The 16367-nt window shown below is 47.9% G+C and overlaps 1 protein-coding gene across 1 annotated transcript in view; it reads left to right on the top strand.

Annotated features, from left to right (window-relative positions):
- Nucleotides 1-2018: 2018 nt before the first annotated feature.
- Nucleotides 2019-16367, top strand: part of LOC107121284 (calcium-binding protein 2-like) — a 21129-nt gene continuing 6780 nt past the window's right edge. Inside the window, exons 1-5 of the mRNA XM_015424177.1 lie at nt 2019-2252; nt 10061-10091; nt 12424-12567; nt 13906-14015; nt 15368-15515. Coding sequence (XP_015279663.1) covers nt 2019-2252; nt 10061-10091; nt 12424-12567; nt 13906-14015; nt 15368-15515 — 667 coding nt within the window. The remainder of the gene's footprint in view (nt 2253-10060; nt 10092-12423; nt 12568-13905; nt 14016-15367; nt 15516-16367) is intronic.

A 16367-nucleotide genomic window follows, 5' to 3' on the forward strand; every position in this document is an offset into this window, starting at 1 on the left:
AAATGTTGGATCCCCAGGCATTCGAAATAACTCCACGTTTGATTCAAAGCAAGGTTTATTTCAAAGCGATGGTTCAAGCAGGAACAAGGACATTGTTAGGAATGACTCCCAATACACTGGTATAGCATAATAAAGGGATTTGAACCAGGTTAGGGCCAATGAGCCCAGTTCCCGCTGGCGGGAATAGAACTTGGAAACGCGCGCCCATTTCATGGGAACGTAACAGTTCAGTACAATCAACACAGGTTCAGTTCACAGGGTAGATACCCATAACAAGCTGAGCGAAGCACCGACTCCCACCACCAGCTGCATGACCTTGGCCAGTTCCGCAAAGTACAAAGAAGCATAATGAAGCTACAGGAACTGGGGGGGGGAGAGCCCAAGACGCGTTAAACAGGTAACACCAGATACAATGGAAGCTAGCTGACAGAGACCCACTGCCAGTCAGAGTAGACAGTGCTGACTCTGAGGGATCAGTTCTCTGATTCAGTGGAAGGCAGTTTCATGTGAGTTCAGGTGTTACCCAATGAGGCAGTCTCCTAATTAGTTGGGGGAATTAGCTTAAAGGAGACAGAGCGATAGGGGGTAACTAGGATTCTCCACCTATGTTTACGGCGATTTTTCCCTTAAGAGAACTTGAGGGATCAGTTCTCTGATTCAGTGGAAGGCAGTTTCATGTGAGTTCAGGTGTTACCCAATGAGGCAGTCTCCTAATTAGTTGGGGGAATTAGCTTAAAGGAGACAGAGCGATAGGGGGTAACTAGGATTCTCCACCTATGTTTACGGCGATTTTTCCCTTAAGAGAACTCTTGAAATAAACCAGGCAGATGTTCAACCAGAAAGGTTTTTATTAAAAGAAAGAATAAAAATCAAGCTACACACAATAAACACACAGAGCTATCTAAGGAAAGGCAGGGTGGAAAGGAGAACAGCAATTTCGGGGGGGGGGCTATAATTACCAGTCTCAGTGCAGAGAGGTTCCTGGAGGCAGCAGCAAAACCACCAGCATTTTGTGGAGAGAAAGAGAAGACCCAACAGATTGGGGTGTGAGTATGGATCCAAGAACACACACACTGCACTGTTGACTAGGTGCCCTTGACAAACGGCAAAATGCTCCCTGGGGCAGGCTGATGTATTCACCCGAAAAACAATAATTTGATGGGCTTGTCTGAGGGGGACAATGATTTGGGAGAGGCTTGATGACCCTGCAAATACCAGATGGGAAGCCAGTGGGTTTGGTGAATAGAACAGAGAGTTAAGTGTCGCTTAATTAGGGTAAGTGGGTGCAGAGGAAGTAAGGTTGGACTTGACGAGATTATTCCAAGGGTGAGTCAATAGGTTAGAGAGACCCATTGTCCTGCAGTTATATCTCTCTCCAGGGCATGGAGGGGGAGCATTGGCCAGTCAGCCACTCTGACTCATCTTCCAACATACTTTCCCCAGGCTCTTACCTGGCTGGCATCCATTTTGTTCCATTTTAGCCCATGCGGTGCCTTGCACCAAATCTTTCGGAGATAATATTTTAAGAAGGGTGCTTCTGCCTCTCTAAGCTACAAACTGCTCCTCTGCAGAGGGGTCTGACTGCGAACAGTGTGATGATTGGACATTTTAAAGAAGTGGGATGTGGGAAAAGGAAACGACTCTGAAAATGATAAGAAACCACCTCCTGCTGGCATTTCAGTGGTGTACGACCAATATCGTCGTCCGTGTTAGGCTGTACGACTTGCACCCTTTGGACAGACTTCCTTCTTAGGTCTGCGCCTTGACAGCTGCAGAATGTGCCTGTAAAATGCATGGATTACAGCTTGTCCCATGTGAGAACTAGAGGAGGAGGAGATTTGAAAGCAGTTCTAAGGTGCTGGATTCAGTACCAGTATCTCCACAATAATCCCTAGTAATTGGCTCCCCCTCCCCATCCCTGAGGGTGGAGCGTAAGAGGATTTCTTGATTTGTTCTTAAGTCCCCACACGCTTGAGTCTTCAAACAGTGCCCATCTCAGAGAGACACCCGTCTGTCCCATGCCACGCAAGCAGCCTGGGAAGGCGGAGGGCCCAGCCAAGGGCAAGGCGGAGGAGGGGGAGCAGCCGCCCACCACCAAGGAAGAAGGAGAGCCGAAGGGCAGCAAAGCCCTCGGCTCTGAATCACGGCAGAGCTCCCTGTCCGCGCGCAGGCACAGCAAGAAGCCTCAAGCTGGCCCCCATGCCGCCGCTATCAAGACCTACTCGCCATTCCTCAACACCGTTTTTGGCAAGGTGAGTCTAGGGGAGGAGCAGGGGGGCTGCGTGGCAGAACTCAGAGGGCAGGAGAGGGGAGGAGGAGGAGAAGCCAGCATGCCAAGGAACGATGGTGCTGAACGTGGGCCAGATGGGACCAGTATGGAGCACCAGCAAGACGGTATGTAAAGTTTAATGTGGGGAGGGGGAGTGGATGGGGAGTGTCATCCCCACCCTCAGACAGTGTCCAACGGTAACATGAAAGGAGGGCTTGCAGCAGGCTTCTTCCTGGGGCTGAACTCTGTTTTCTCCCACCTTTGCAATGTAAGTGACATGCATACCTATCTGATTGGATTGATTTTGATTTTGATTTGCACCCCACCCTCCCCGCCAAGGCAGGCTCAGGGCGGCTTACATAAAAATTGCAACAAATAAAACAATATCAATGTCAGTATAAAACACAACCTAGTTACTAAAAACAGTTTGTATGGCGATGGCGGCACAATAGTAGCAGAGTACATAAAAAGGAGCTGCGGTGGCTCAAGTGGTTAAGACGCTCAACTGCAGGCTGTGGAAGGTCAGTAGTTCAGCAGTTCGAGACCCGAGTGTGCCACATGACGGAGTGAGCGCCCGTCTCTAGTTCCAGCTCCTGCCAACCTAGCAGTTCGAAAGCAAGAAATTGCAAGTAGATAAATAGGGACCACTTCGGTGGGAAGGTAACAGCGTTCCGTGCGCCTCGGTGTGTAGTCATGCCGGCCACACGACCACGGAAACGTCTTCGGACAGCGCTGGCTCTTCGGCTTTGAAACGGAGATGAGCACCGCAACCCTAGAGTCGGATTTGACAGGCTTTCGACCAAGGGAACCTTTCCCTTTACCTTACATAATAAACACACAGTCCCTGCTGGCATGCTCAGGCTGGATGATGATATTGGCACAGGGCCTTGGATAGTAAAGTGTGGCTCCTTACCAAAAAGCCTGACAGAAGAGCTCTGTTTTACAGGCCCTGCGGAACTGTAAAAGGTCTCGCAGGGCCCTGATCTCTTCCGGAGCTCATTTTATGTACAACACATGTATACGGCTGCAATGACCTACACTTGTTTTCTGCCAATGCAAAGGCACTTCTACCAGCAATTTCCTTACAATCTGATGTACAGAAATGGTATGAAAATAAGGAATTGTGGGTTTGATTTGGCCAAGGGAGAACAGGACCCAAAACCAGGGCTTGGGGGGTAAATCAGTAGGGGTGAGACATTTGTAATCATCCCTTAGAGTGGGGAATCTTGAGCGGAATGATGACATTAACTGGTTGTTCGAGGTAGGAGAAGGTCGGTGGGTCTTTCTGAAACACAGTATGGTAGGGAGAGGCCTGCTTAGGGAATTTAAAACTGGGAAATTTGCTGTGGAAATACATGATACATGGAAAACCCTGAAATTCCCTGGAGTTTTTTTGTTTTGTTTCTTTTGCAGTAACTGGAGCTGTAATTTAAAGTGGGGGGCTAGTGTATAGTGAGGGGGCTATTAAACGCTGTCTTCCTGTGGTGCTGTTTCACTCAAAATTGTCACCCTCCCAAGGTGTGTTTACCCCCACTGGAGAAAAGTCACAAGCTAGTTCCCCTTCCAGTCACCAGTCTTGCCCTCCCCATTTCAGGTTCCTTTTTTACTTCTTAAAGTATCAAGGTGCACCTTTAGTTATTTAGCCATTTGTTCACTGCCTTATACTTAAAATTACAAGAATGCTCTGGAGGGGAAAGGGGAGGTGGGTCTGCGACACTGTTTGCACCAGCATTAAGCTTAAATTGCACAGGTTGTGGCTTCTGCCTCTGCTTGACCCTGCAAAGAAAACTGATTTAAACCAAGTACACGGAGTCTTGGAGAACCAGTGAAGTATTAATGGAAGAGCTTTTTAAGTATGTAATTTTCACTTAATCTGCTCCATAGGCCAGACGTGTATCACGAGGGCAAGACATGGATGAACATCTAGGAAGCAGATCAAAGTGAGGTGGATAATAACTTCAGAGGGGTTGACACATGATTTGAATAGTTACTTGGGAGTACTCATGGACCCAATCTTGCTGTTTGAAAAGCAGGTCGGCACAATGGCCAAGAGTGCTTTCTAACAGCTGCGTCTGTTTCAGTAACTCCTTTCTTGACTTGGGCCACTTCCACACAGAGGTGATTCTCTGTGTAACTCTCACTGCTGCTGCAAATGCAAAGACATTAGCAGTGAGAACAGAGCATTCATGTGGCGGCTTCTCCTGCACTCTCCTTGCATCGGCCTTCCGTTGCTACCTCCCCCCACCCAGGGCTTTTTCAGGATTAATTTTTTTTTAGTAATAGTCATATTTCTGTAGTGTTATAATGGTGTATTGCAGTAATGTACTAGCTCCCAGCTTTAATTTTTAAAACAGTAAGTCTATAGCTGTTTTGGTATCTAAGTTATGAGAAAAGAGCAGCCAGTACCATTCCCATTATAATTCTTCAACTATTATACATCTTAAAAAATTAAAGCTGGGAACTAGTACATTGTTGCAATAGATTGGTATAACATTGTAACTTTACAGTGATATGACCACCCCCACCCCCAAACAGGCTGGGGGAAAACACAGTGGGAGGAGGATGGTCATGCAAGCCCTGAGATGTTAGAAGTGGCGACAGTGAAGAAAGGACTGGGGGAAATGTGCACCTTCCTATCCACATGATATCCAAAAAGCACTTTGGCCACAATCTTTCTGAAAATATCAAAACTGGATTAGAAAAAAATCACAGCAAAGCAGGGGGATGAATAGTTGTATATATGCTTGTTTTCCAGCATTATAAGCAGAACTGGTACCAGTTTTCTCCTACATATGCAGTAAGTAGTGCATTCGTGGAGTGGGGGGTGCCTTTGGATTCACTTGAACTCTAAGTAGCAGAGAGAGATGGCACTGGGCCTGTGGAGATTACCCATCAGTCTCCTCCAGCGTCCTGACACCTGTATGATTAACTCATATAAATAGCCCGGGTCTCATGTCCGGCTGGGAGGTCAGGAAATCCCATTAGTGGGAGCAGTGGCAGGTATATTGGGGTGTGTGTGAAGGGCTGGTGAACACATAGCCTGAGCTCCAAGGGTTTTTTTTTAGGGCTTTCACTCCTTGGGAGTGGGTGCTGGGGCTCCCAACGGAGGGCACTGTAGTCAGGCGGCTCACAAATCCTTCAGGTTCAAGTTAAAGCCAGTGAGCGTCCTGCTTCTATTCATGCCAGAGTGGCAGAGAAAGGACCCGCAGAGCTGGGTTGACCTCCAGTCTACACTTCATCAAGTTAATCTGGGAAGCGATTTCTCACTGCAATGAGAACACATATAAAAAAATCTTATCCCCCTTATTCTTGGTCATCCCAGAACACTCAGTTCATGATGAAAGCTTCCTTGCATTAAATCGGCTTCTGTCAAGTATGTGGCCTGGGGCAAATCTCCCTAATAGCAATTGGCCTGTAGGGAAAGGTAGGCTCAAGAGTGGGGAGAACGGAAACCATCAGCGTTTTACATCTTCTGCATCCTTAAATAGGTCAAAGCCAATGCTCCCTCTAAGCTATGGAGCCCTGTGAGCAAAAATTCTACTTTGTGAGCTACTGGCATTAAAGTTGTGAGCAGGTGATTTGGCTACTGCATAAATTAGTTTGCTCTGGAGCCGTCCTTCCTGGGCTAAGACAAAGACTGTGTAAGCCAGAGGCTAAAAAACTGTGAGCTAGCTCATGCTAACTCAGCTTAGAGGGAACACTGGTCAAAGCCTATTTAGTTTGGACAAGTATGGGGTTTTTTCTTCTTCCATTTTTCTTATCTCTGCTATTCATTTTAGGACACTGCCAAGAAGCGCCAAAAACCACTGACAAAAGAGCAGTGCATACATATATACATACCAGCAGGGCTTTTTCTTTTGTAGAAAAAGCCCAGCAGGAACTCATTAGCATAATAGGCCACACCCAACAGCAGAAACTCATTAGCATATTAGGCCACACCCCTGCTTCTTCTACCTGCTTAGTACACTGAAACCAAGACTCAAAATGAGGGAAAAGGACTGTATGCGGCAAACGTCCCACAGTTAAATGGGACCCCAAGCTCAGTCTTTTCCCAAATCAGTGGTCTCAGTCAGCGAGCGCTGAGAAGCAAGGCATTGCAGTGACCGGTTAGTGGGGAAGCACAGCAGAGGCATCTAGTGGCAGAATTCGGAATTGCAAGAGAAGCATTTTTGATGCAAACTCTATGCGCACAAATACCGCAACAGCAGGGCTTTTGGCAAGGGCGGGGAGGGGAGGGGCGGGTTCGGAAGCCAGCCGGAACTCCGTTTCTGTGCGTTCTTGCCCCAAAATAGCTGTGCATACCAGTTTTTAGCTAGGGCTTCTGTTGACAGTTATGATCCGGCCTCTGGCTGGGGAATTTTCTGGCCCTGGAAAAGATGGGGCGTTATCTTCTGATTTTGGGTAGCTAGATCTGCTCATGTTTTCCCATCTTCTGGTGATCACAGAGTTATGGGGAAAAACCAGGGACATTGAAAAGGCAAATTTTCTGTGTTGTGATTTTAAAAAATCTTCTTCTGTATTTTAAAAAATCTTAAGAGTCCACAGAGTCCACAGTATAATTTTCCTAGACAACTTAATTGTAAATGGTGGTATGATTTTTCATTTGTTAATAAGGAAATAGGAAACATGGTTGTGATTCTGCATAATAGCAAATTTTGAATATTAATTATATTTTAACAAATCTTAAATGACATGTATTATCTAAAATTTATAAAATCTTATTTGACATGTAAGATGGTGAAAATTAGAAGTTATGTGGGGAAAGGATTGAAATCATGTACTTAACTGATGAAGATTACTGCAGAATTGGAAAAAGGGGTGAAAGATTTTTATATATGTTGAAATGGAGAGAAAATTTTTCAACTACAGTAAATGTATAAAAGCCTAAATATGTGTTGTTGGCTGTCTAATTACATATATTCTCTGTATATCTGGTGGGGTTGTGAAATTAAATTAAAAAGTAATAGGTTGGAATATATAAGAAATCTTTGAGTGCGTTTTTGTGTGTTAATCTTTCAATCCTATGTACGCTTATTTAGGTATCCAGTGAAGACATTGGGGGGGGGGGCAGTGGCACTGGTAGAACACTTGTTTGGCACACAGACGGTCGCAGTTTCAATCCCTGGCATCTCTAGGTAGAAAGAACTAGGCAGCAGGTGATGGGAAAGACCTTCTTCTGCCTTAGAGCTAGGAGGGTTGCTGCCAGTCTGAGTAGGTAGCGATGACCTTGATGGAATAACGGTCTGATTCAGTATAAGGCAGCTTCGTATGAAGACATGCATATGATTGCCTGCAGGGATTGTGCCTAAAAGATTTGGAATGCTACTTATTAACTGAAAAAGGGAAAACCAGGGCTTTTTTTTGTAGAAAAAGCCCAGCAGCAACTCATTAGCATAATAGGCCACAACCAACAGCAGAAACTCATTAGCATATTAGGCCACACCCTGACAGCACCACTCATTAGCCTATTAGGCCACACCCCCATGCCTTCCCTTGGCTTGCCCAGACACCCCGCGGCTGCAGGGAGCCTGAGCAAGCCGGCCCTTGGACAGGACAGGACTTTTTTTTAATGTAAAGTTTTGTGTATATTACATATTAACTTTTGTCCCGTACATTACATATCGCTTTATAAACCCTCTCCCTCCCCCCACCCATCCCTTGCTATTTCAGTTCACAAGTCCTTTGATCCCAGCCACGGGCACAAAGTCCGAATCTTGCACTGAGCAGGACAGGACATTTATATGCCTCCCCGATCCTTCCAGAGCCCACCTGGCCCACCCACCTCAGAGTAGCCGGGGGGTGTGTGTCGTTCTCCAGGCTTTCCCTCTGTAGCCAGGCACACGCAGAGGTTTTGGCTGTAGTAGGCGTGGCCAACTCTGAAGCCAGCCAGAACTCTGTTCCTGTGCATTCCTGCCCAAAAATAGCCCTGGGGAAAACCAATTTATGGATAAGCTAGTTCAGGAAATAATGCAGCATTATACGTATGATCAAGCAGATGTATTATATACAAGACAATAAAATGATAACAAACACTTTGAGGATGTTTGGATATCCTGGTATCTTTTGTAGTGCTCAAAAAGGAGAATGCACAGATCTTCGACGTGGTCTCTGTGCTTCACACCCATGGGATACAGTGCGCATGCGCTGGATCGATCGGCATTGTAGCAAGCTCTTAATGGATTTTCACGCCCAGACCTCGGGCATGTGCAGGAACCCCACCACGCATGCCCAGAGGGGTGGGCGCGGACATCCTGCCAGTTCCTTTCTTACCGACGCGCTGGAAGCCCCTTCTGTTCAACGGTCTGATCAGTACTATTTTTGACTCACAGGCTCTTCGGATTTTTTCCTCAGCTTTCTTTCTTTTTCCTAGTCTTTGTTCATTTGTTCTTCAAAAAAAAACAAAAAAAAATGGTGTCGCCATTGTGCCAGGTTTTCTAACCAAACCAGAAAAAAAGTGCGGCATGCCTCAGAGTAGCGCTGTTGGAGTCGGCGTTACATCCTCCCTCAGCAATGGATTCAGAAAGACCATCGACATCGAGGGCTCCGACATCGAAGCCCTCCACCGACATCGGCCAATCGACGTCGAAGCCTCCGGCATCGAGGGCGGAGTCTTCCACGTCCACTCCAACGGAGAAGAAGCTGAAGCCCAGCAAGGAGCACAAGTCCGCCAGAAAGGGCTCCTCTGAATCCCTAAAGGCAGCAAAGACGGGAAAGGTAGCGGCGTCTGCACCGGGTAATGCCCCTAACGTGCCCCCCGCTCCAACGGTAGTATCAGTATCAGAGGCCCATGCCGCTCCACCGGTACCGACCATCCAGCTCATGGACTCTCCTGTACACCAACTCGATCAGGACACGTTGGTAGAGATGCGTCCTTTCTCCGATATCGAGAATGCTGAGCTCATTAGTCGCCCCCGGGGCCCAGATCGCTCTCCATCATCGACATTGACGGTCTCAGAGGCCCATGCCGATGTCGATGCAGGACGGCATCGGCAGATCTCCAGGAATACTCTACGTCATCCTCCCCGTCTGCTTGCTGAGCCTGTCGATATTAACTGTGAGGTGGGTGTGGCTGAGAGAACTCATTCACACCACCCACCCTCCTTCCCTGCTGCTGTCAGCTTCTACATTTTCCATCTGGGTTGATTCATGGCGGTTCGAAGGAACTGGCGGGATGTCCGCGCCCACCCCTCTGGGCATGCGTGGTGGGGTTCCTGCCCATGCCCGAGGTCTGGGCGCAAAAATCCGTTAAGAGCTTGCTACAATGCCAATTGATCCAGCGCGTGCGCACTGTATCCCATGGGTGTGAATGCACAGATGACCACTCGGAGATCATCAGTTACATGTAAGCAACCTGTTTTTCAATGCTGTGTACATTTTGAAAAAAAATCAGGTTTTTTTTTAAAAAAACAAGCAATATCTTAAAAATAAAAAGTATCTGGTAATTCTAACATGTTATGGAGCCCGCCCCCTGCCCTCCTGTTGGAGCCACATGACTCAGAAGAAAACTGTAGATACCAGTGTCTGGTCTGAGGTAGCTCAGGATATATGTGGACACTGAAACTTTTATCTGTTGTGAAGATCGTATCGCCTAATTCATCCCTTGTGCTATATGGATAAGGAAAATTAGAAACAGAAACAAAAAAAATTAATGCCATATAGCAGTTTTCGCCTCTAATGCTTTACTCCTTTAACTCTGCCACTTTAGTAGCTTCGGATGTAGTAAAGAGAAGCCCTATGCAGGGATCCCATGCCCTCTTGGTCTAACCTCCTGTTCTCCTTTTCTGTCTCCAGGAGAGAGATCTTTCTGCAGAGGAGCTAGATGGTGAGTTGGCGGGGAATGTGGGTGGGAGGGGGGAAGTGTACTTAGTTTCTCACTGTAAAGCAGCAAAAAGGCATTTTGCCAGCCCCATCCGTGTTTCAAATAGCCCTCAGGTGGGTTTCTACTATCCATTTGGAAGGGTTTATTGTAGAAGAAGAAGAGAAGAAGAGATTGGATTTATATCCCGCCCTTCACTTGGAGTCTCAGAGCAGCTTACAAACTCCTTCCCCTTCCCCTCCCCACAACAGACACCCTGTGAGGTGGGTGGGGCCGAGAGAGCTCTTGACAGAAACTGCTCTTTTTCAAGGACAGCTGTGCCAGAGCTTGTGACTGACCCAAGGTCACATCAGCAGCTGCGAGTGGAGGAGTGGGGAGTCAAACCCGGTTCTCCCAGATTAGAGTCGGCACACTTAACCACCACACCAAACTGGCTCTAGAGCTGAAGGCACCAGCAAAATGTATGAATCAAAGTCAAATCTCTGTTTAGGGTTAGGGTTGCCAGCTCAGATTGGAAAATACCTGGAGGTTTGGGGGGGGTGGAGGCGGAGAAGGGTGGGGTTTGGGGAGGGAATTCAATGGGATATAATGCCACAGGGTCCACCTTCCAAAGCAGCCATTTTCTCCAGGTGAACTGATCTCTGTCGTCTGGATATCTCCAGCCACCACCTGGAGGTTGGCAACCCTAGTTCTGGATAAAATTTCACATTAATAACAAGACTTTTGTAAATATAAAGGTTGGTTTGCTTACATATGCTGGTTTTATCTCTGATTTACTACCAAGATCTGAGGTTCTGCTGGCATTTAAAGGCTCCATGTTGTACATCCACTCTTCCTGTTTCCAGCCATTAGGGGTCGTTTGGGCCCGGAGTGCGCCAGATAATCGCTCCAGGAGCCCAGGAGCGGGCACAAATGGCGGTGGCGGCAAGCCCCGCCCCCAGCTCCCCGCCCACACCCCCAAGCCCCTTCTCTCCAGAGTCATGCTGCAGCAGCGGCGCAATCTCTCCACTGTATTCCATGGCCCCATAAAATAGAATGGAGAGATTGTGCTGCTGCTGCGACCTGACTCTAGAGAGAAGGGGGTCAAACTTTAAGCCCCTTCTCTCTTTGCTTCCCCCCCCCCGCCCGCTCGCCTTGGCAGGCTGGCTGGGGAAGGGGAGGGGAGGCTTTTGAAGATACCTCCCCCCTTCCAGGGGGTGTGGCATATGCTAATGAGCTATTATGCTAATAGCTTATTAGGTATGCTAATGAGCTCCTGCAGCTCTTTTTCTACAAAATGACCGCTGCCAGCATCAATGCTCCCTCTAAGCTGTGGAGTCTTGTGAGGAAGAATTCTACTTTGTGAGCTACCGGCATTAAAGTTGTGAGTGAGCGATTTGGCTCCTGTGTAAATTAGTTTGCTCTCTGGAGCCCCCTCCTCCCTGAGCCAAGACGAAGATGTGTGAGCCAGAGTTGATCTCCAGCTGATCTGCAGGCTACAGATCGGGAGGGTTCGGGTTCTATGACATGATACCCCACTGAGGTCCCTCCACAAATCTCCAGAAATTCCCCACCTTGGAGTTGGCAACCCTAAATCTTGCACTTTTGCTCGCTGTCCTGTGTGAGTGCTGCCATCCTGATCCAGGTTGGTTGTTCTTTCGCCATTGCTGCCAGGGCACTGGTGGCCAACAAAAGTATGTGGCACTGTTTCAGGACAGCAGGTGAGACGGTGCTGACAAGGTGGATGTTTTCATTCAGAGTTGCTGCTTTTTATTGTTGCCAAACACCAGCTGTCTATGCAGACACTGCATCGGTGGGGCAAAATGATTAAAGTCAAGCAGCTTATGGAAACCACACAGGACAATCATCAGAAACGACTCACACTGTTTATAGTTAATTATTAACATAATTAAGGGTTGGAAGACAGGCCAGTAATGGCTTAAATGGCCAACCAAAACATAAGAGCAGCCCTGCTGCATCAAAACAATGGTCCAACTAGTCCAGCATCCTGTTTCACACAGTGGCCAACTGTTATTATCCCTGATTATCCTACATTGCAACTGAATGTTGAGAATTTTTATAATGAACACGATAACTATGTACTAAGTCTTACCCAAAAAAAAGGTTGCCTGTCCTTGTTAGTGCGAAGATCAATCTTGGATGTCCAGCAGTCAGTTCCCTGGCAAGGCGGAATATAAATTGAAAATAATAAATAATAAAAAGCAAGCTCTAGCGTAGTCCCTGGCGGCACTGTTGTTCTTTGCTGTTACGTGCCCTCCCGGAGTACCCAGTGCCAGGAAGGTGTTTAAGGCAACAGGTCCCCCACTTCTGCAAAATGACTTTGGGCCTCTCCTGGCAGAACTGCTGCAGGCCTTCAAGGAGTTTGACACGGACGAGGACGGCTACATCGGCTACAAGGACCTGGGGGAGTGCATGCGGAACATGGGCTACATGCCCACCGAGATGGAACTGATCGAGATCTCCCAACACATCAAAATGCGCAGTGAGTTTGTTGTGGGTTATGTTTCTTCTCCTCCAACACTCATCTCCGAAACCAGTCTCAGAAAGTGCCAGACAATCCCACACGGCCCACGGGCTTCCAGCTTAATTCTTCTCCCATTTCAGAACTGTGCCGACTGCCACAGTCCTATTCCTTTTCACTTCTTTTATTTACTTCATTTATACCCCATTCCCCCCCCCCAGTGGGGATCCAAAGCAGCCAACATCGTTCTCCTCACCTTTGCTTTATCCCCTGTAGCAATAACCCTGTGAGGTAGGTTCTGCTGGGAGCATGTGACTGGCCTGAGGTCATCCAGCAAGCTTCCGTGGCACATGTGGGGATTCAAACCCAGGTCTCCCAGACAGTAGCCCAGCACTCTAACCACTGTGCCACACTGACTATTGATCAGAGATGTTCCTTATTTTGAGGTACATACTTTCTCATTAAGGATACGTTTTAACAATATTGTTAGCATTCTCCCATTTTTATTATTACCCTGCCCTTCTTCCAGGGGGCTCAGGGCAGCATTGTTAGCATTCTCCCATTTTTATTATTAGCCTGGCCTTCTTCCAGGGGGCTCAGGACAGCACACTTGATTATGGAACCCTTAGTCCTCATAATGACCCTGTGCGTAGGGCTAGGCTAAGGGACAGCAGACTTGCCAAGGTCATTTAGTCAGTTGAACCCAGACCGCTCTGTCGCCAGTGGCCAGATATTGCACCCCCAGGACTGCGTGGGGGGGAGGGGAGGGGAGGCTGAGTCCTGTTCTCTATGGGCACCACACCTGTGATCCAAATTGAGTCCCACATATGCAGGAATTGAGAAGAGACTGCTGCACAGGAAACAGGCGGGGGGATCACTTCAAGTTAAATCTCCTAGTAGAGGGTGGATGGAATTTGAGCCTTGGGCGTACCTGTGTAAATGTGTGTGAATGAACACTAAAGTACTGTGTGATGTACAGCTTGCCATTTCACACATTGTACCTGGGTAGATTCATTATGAAGTATGGGAATGACAACATTATAGGACCATTGTTACTAGGGAGTGTGTGCACCACCACCCTTGCCCAGCAACAGCCCCTGAGATGTCCAAAAGGCTGATGCTGGAGGTTGTGGGACTCCCACGGACACAACAACCATGCCTCATTGGGGAGCACAGGGACGAGTGGGAAACAGACAAAACCACCTTTCCCCTTCCTCTTCTGCCCTCTGTATTCCATCCTCTCACATTGCCGAGGACTGTAACACAATTCCCTCCTCTCCCTGAGGGGCTCCTGATTCCAGCTAGCCTCCCTTCCCATCCTTTGGGAAACTGACCCTTTCCCATTTTCTTTTCTCATAGTGGGAGGGCGTGTGGACTTTGAGGACTTTGTAGAGATGATGGGCCCAAAGATGCGTGAGGAGACAGCTCACATGGTGGGCGTGCGGGAGCTGAAAATCGCCTTTCGTGAGGTATTGTGCAGTGAAAATGGATGGGAGGGATCAAGGGATTTGTGATTTTTAACATTTCAAGTATTTATATACTGCACCCTCAGATTAAAGTCAGTTGCTGTAGTTTAGAAGACATAAAACGCAAAAGGAAGACAATAATATGAGACTGCAATAAAAGAACTCAAACAAAAGAACACACAGTCTAAAATGCCAGCATAAACAGTGGTTAAAATAGCAATTAGAAGACATTAAACAATGTCAGCCGCATCACATCTAAAACATTAATGTGTCATCCAAAACCTCTAAAGATAATACCTTAGATAAGAGATATTAAAAGTTCAATTAAAATGCTGGGCAGAACATATTAAGAGCACCAGGTGACTAACTAAACTGAGTAACACTTCACAGAGGCTTCTGCCTTTGTTTCCTAGTGCCGTACCTAAGATGTGCATTCTTTGATACTGTGCGGGCATCATGCCCTCTAATCAGGGGTGTCATGAGCCTAGGGAAGCAGCTCCCGTGCTGCTGCTAATGCACGTGGAGGGTGTTAAAGCAGCATCATAGGCTTGGTAGCCTAGGAAGGAGGACCAGAGATGGAGTAGAGTTTGGGTGAGCAAGAGAAGAAGTGTGGTGGGGAGGGGGAGGGAGGAAGAAAAGGGGGGGCGGTGGCGCAGGCAGTTAAACGGCTGCTAATAATAACATCCACGAACAGCTGTTACAGCTGTTCGAAACCCGCTGTTCGAAACCCGCTAACCCAGTGGTTCGAAAGCGCCAACTAACATCAAAAATGCGCAAGTAGATAAATGGGAACCTAACTTAGAAGGTAGGGGGCACCCTCCCCCGCTGTGGGAGTTGTTGGAGCGTCGGAGCCCGGTGGACGGCGAAAGCGGAAAGCGGCGAGCGGTGAAGATGGTGTCCGGGTACATCGGAGGCGGAACAAACGTCGGCGGAGAGGCGGAGCCAGGACGACACGCGAGCGTGGATGGTGCAGGTGGGGCGGAGCCGCAAGGACTGAGCCAAGGCCGCACCAGAGCATGCCACGTGACAGAAGGGCCCGACCGATCTGCCACTGAAAGACCGCCAGAAGGAGCCAGAAGCCGAGTGACGCCAAAGTCGACGTAGCCGACCTGGGAGAAAAACCCCTCCACTGGGTGCCCTAATAATTGTGGCCATAGGTTATGGATAAATGAGTAACTGTAGCCGCTCAGATGCCCCTTAGGGGGTTAGAGCGGGGTAGTAAGCATAAATAAATAATAATAATAATAATAATAATAAATATAAATATAAATATAAATATACAATGAGGGAAGAAATGTGAGTTGTAGGCAGTACCAGAGAGCCAGGCCCTCTCGCTCACTCTCTTCTTTCTGAAGTTTGATACAGATGGAGATGGGATGATCAGTGGGGCGGAACTACATCAGACTATGGCTGCCCTATTAGGGGAACAACTCCTGGCCCAGGAGGTGGATGAGATCCTGCATGATGTTGACCTCAACGGGGATGGACGAGTGGACTTTGATGGTAAGAGACCTTTGCCAATACTCCAGTGACCACCTTCCCTGCATCATACCCCTACCCCTACCATGTTCTGCCTGTAGTCTGCATGGATTGGGGACTGCCTCTGTGACACAACCTTTTGCGAAAAGAGTTCTGCAATGTCTCTACCACTATCCCGGTCTGTTGGCCATTCAGAGCATTGTCCCTTTTTTTGAAGCCTCCCAATTCTTACAAAGGGCTACAATTTTAGTGAGCCAGTTTGGTGTCGTGGTTAAGTGCGCGGACTCTGATCTGGGAGAACCAGGTTTGATTCCCCACTCCTCCTCCACTTGCACCTGGCTGATAAGAGCTGTTCTTGGAAAAGAGCTGTTTGTGCCAGAGCTTTCTCAGCCCCACCTGCCTCACAGGGTGTCTGTCTGTTGTGGGGAGGGGGAAGGGAAAGGAGTGTGTCAGCCGCTCTGAGACTCCTTTGTGTAGTGAAGGGCCATGGGGCATAAATCCAGTCTCTTCTCTTCTCTTCTCTTCTCTTCTCTTCTCTTCTCTTCTCTTCTCTTCTCTTCTCTTCTCTTCTCTTCTCTTCTCTTCTCTTCTCTTCTCTTCTCTTCTCTTCTCTTCTCTTCTCTTCTCTTCTCTTCTCTTCTCTTCTCTTCTCTTCTCTTCTCTTCTCTTCTCTTCTCTTCTCTTCTCTTCTCTTCTCTTCTCTTCTCTTCTTTTCTCTCCTCTCCTCTCCTCTCCTCTCCGCTCCTCTTCTCTTCAGCTCTCTACATGGGGCTGCCCTTGTCACAAATCCGGAAGCTGCAGCTAGTGCAGAATGCTGCGGCCAGGCTCCTGATGGGCCTTCATAAGAACATAAGAGACGCCAATGTTGGATCAGGC

Source organism: Gekko japonicus, unplaced genomic scaffold (genome assembly GCF_001447785.1).
Source record: "Gekko japonicus isolate JY-2015 unplaced genomic scaffold, Gekko_japonicus_V1.1 scaffold1380, whole genome shotgun sequence".
NCBI classification, from domain to species: Eukaryota; Metazoa; Chordata; class Lepidosauria; order Squamata; family Gekkonidae; genus Gekko; species Gekko japonicus.